The 2,834-nt window shown below is 66.9% G+C and overlaps 1 protein-coding gene across 1 annotated transcript; it reads left to right on the top strand.

The window, feature by feature from the left end:
* The first annotated feature begins 526 nt into the window (after nucleotides 1-526).
* SOX12 (SRY-box transcription factor 12) lies at nucleotides 527-1,932 on the top strand. The gene has a single exon (XM_051802965.1). It carries the CDS (start codon nucleotides 527-529, stop codon nucleotides 1,424-1,426), a length of 900 nt encoding a protein of 299 aa, XP_051658925.1. The 3' UTR covers nucleotides 1,427-1,932.
* The last annotated feature ends 902 nt before the right edge of the window (nucleotides 1,933-2,834 follow it).

Raw genomic sequence — 2,834 nt, 5'->3', positions numbered from 1 at the left:
AACCCCAGAGCGGGGCGGAGCCCTCGAGGCGTGCAGCGTTCCCCGGGCGGTGTGGAGCATCCCCGAGCCGGTACAGAGAATCCCGGAGAATCCTCGAGCCGGCGCCGAACATCCCCGGGTGGGTGCGGAGCATCCCCGAGCCAGTACAGAGCATCCCGGAGCGTCCTCGGACCGGTACCGAGCATCCTCGAGGTGGTACAGAGCATCGCAGAGCATCCCGGGTCGGTGCGGAGCATCCCGGGACAGGACCGCTGCGGAGCAATCTCCGAGCCAGAAACCACCGGGCCATCCCGGGGACCCTCCGTAGCACCACTGCAGCCGCCGCCCCGGCGGAACCGCCCCCGCCGTGCGCCCCCGGGCCCCGTCGCGGCCGCCTGCGCCCCGCCCCGCCGCCGCCGCCCGCTCCGCACAATGGGGGCGGCGCGGCGCGGCGCGTAGCGGCGGGCGGAGAGGCGGCGGCGGGCAGGGGGGCGGCAGCGGGCGGGGAGGAGGAGGCGGAGGCGGCGACGGGGTGCCCGGCCCCAGGATGGTGCAGCGCGGCCCGCGGGGCCGGGGCGCGGAGGCTCGGCGGGAGCCCTGCGCCCCGCTGCCCGCCCGCGACACCGAGCCCGCCTGGTGCAAGACGCCGAGCGGGCACATCAAACGGCCCATGAACGCCTTCATGGTGTGGTCCCAGCACGAGCGCCGCAAGATCATGGACCAGTGGCCCGACATGCACAACGCCGAGATCTCCAAGCGCCTGGGCCGGCGCTGGCAGCTCCTCCACGACTCCGAGAAGATCCCCTTTGTCAGGGAGGCCGAGCGCCTGCGCCTCAAGCACATGGCCGACTACCCCGACTACAAGTACCGGCCTCGGAAAAAAGGCAAGGTGGGCACCGGCGCAGCCCGCCCGCGGCTCCCGGTGAAGATCAAGCCCTCCGTGCTGGGCCGTGTCTCCGCCAGCCGCAGGCAGCCCGCCAAGCTGCCCACCGGCCCCGACACCCCGCAGGAGCCCGCGCCAGAGGTGCCCACTGAGGACTGCCCCGCGGAGCCCGGCCCGGCTGCCTGGCACCCGGCACCCGACGGGGAGCACAGCCCCCAGGAGCCCCCGGCCCCCCTGAGCCCTGCCGCACCCTGCCCGGAGCCAGGGACCTCCCCAGAGAGCGGGTCCCCCTCCCCCATGTCAGCTGGGTCCCCTCCCTCCTCCTTCAGCTCCTCGGATGAGGAGCTGGAGGAAGAGCTGCTGGGGGTCATGCCCGGGCGGGCGCCCGCCAGTGCCACCTGTGGTGCTCTGGACTGGTCTGTCTTCGACAAGGACCACGACCTCTTCCCGCGGGGAGGCTCCTCGCACTTCGAGTTCCCGGACTATTGCACGCCCGAGGTGACGGAGATGATAGCGGGGGACTGGCTCATGTCCAGCATCTCGGACTTGGTCTTTACCTACTGAGTCCCGCACTCTGCAGGTAATGCTTGTTTTTATTTTCACCCACAATCAGGTCAGAGAAAAAAAAAAAAAACAACCCAGGAAAAAAAAAAAAAGAACAAAAAACAAACAAACCGAAACCAGCTGTTTACATGCAGGAATCAGGTATTTTGCCTTGAAGCTGCTGGAAGGCAGAGACCTTGCTCCCCCCACCCCCCGGCACACACCCACTCCTCATCCGTCCGTCCGTCTGTCCGGCCCTCGCCTTGCGCCAGTGGGACGTGTGGCCGCCCACCATGGTTATTTGCCTGTGAAATGCGTCTCATGGGGCTTTCATTGTCACACCCGGCCACTTCCCCCCATGACCCCAGTGCTGCTGGCCATGGCTGCTCCCGGCCGCTCCCATCTCTGCCAGCACCCTGTGTCCTCCCACTCTCCAGGCAGCCGGAGCATCCACGCCACCCTGGCTCTTGGTGCCCATCCAACTTTCCCCATCCCTCGGGGAATGGCCGATTCCATTTGCTTTTTGACTGCATTTAACGCATGACTTCAATTTTTCTCCTCTTCCTTGTTGCAGCCCTTGGGGAGGGATGCCGAGCCATGCAAAGCTCTCCCTTCCCAATGCTCTGTTTCATGGGGGATCCCTGGCTTTTGGGGGTTCGGTGTCCCACAGCACCGTCTCCTTCCCCGTGGCGTGCGCTCCCCGCCGCTTGCTTTGGGAAGAGTGAAGTTGCACGCACGTGACGCGCACGTGGGCGCGGGAGGCTGTGTTGTTCCTCTCGCCAGGCAGTTGTGCAGGGGAGGCTGTGCCATGGGGGGAGCCCGTGCCCGGGGCCAACCCAAAACCTGGTGGGGATGAGCCCTTTCCAAAGGAGCCAGCCCTCATTTTTAGCCTTGGAGCCGGTGCCCCTGTAGGACCTGCTCTGGGCTGGCTCACCTTGGTTGGTGGAGAAGGGTCCCACCATGCCCGGCTGTGGTGGGTGGTGCTGCTGGGATGGCAAGGAGCAGCAGGGAAGGGCAGGGTGGCAGGAAAGGGCAGCTGTAGGGAAATCTGCCTTAAGCAACCACCCAAACGGGGCCAAGACCAGCAGCAGCCGGTATCAGTGGGCGTGTGGGGTGTGGGCGATGCTCTGGCACAGGGCTCCTCCACACAGCACCACGCTGAGCCCCGCTGCTGGCTGAGATGAGAGCAAGGACATGCCGGCAGGGAAGGCGCTGCTGCAGCAGCTCCTCCAGCTGGGATTTTCTTTGCTTTTCCTAATGGCTCCTTCCTGCGACAGCCGCCTCCTCCCACTGCCGGGAGCACGTGGCTGCAGTGCTGGCTCGGCGGCTGCCGCAGGCTGTGGTTGGGGGGGCAGGGGCTGTGCTCGGGTACAGTGGTGCTGGGTGGGGACGTGGCTGTGGTAGGGGCTGGCAGCGTCCTGAGGAGCTG

This window comes from Manacus candei, unplaced genomic scaffold, assembly GCF_025592945.1.
Source record: "Manacus candei isolate 608988 ecotype Guabito, Panama unplaced genomic scaffold, ASM2559294v1 h1tg000057l, whole genome shotgun sequence".
Classification (NCBI taxonomy): Eukaryota; Metazoa; Chordata; class Aves; order Passeriformes; family Pipridae; genus Manacus; species Manacus candei.
The sequence above is the reverse complement of the archived record's forward strand: the minus strand, read 5'-3'. Positions and strand labels throughout refer to the sequence as shown.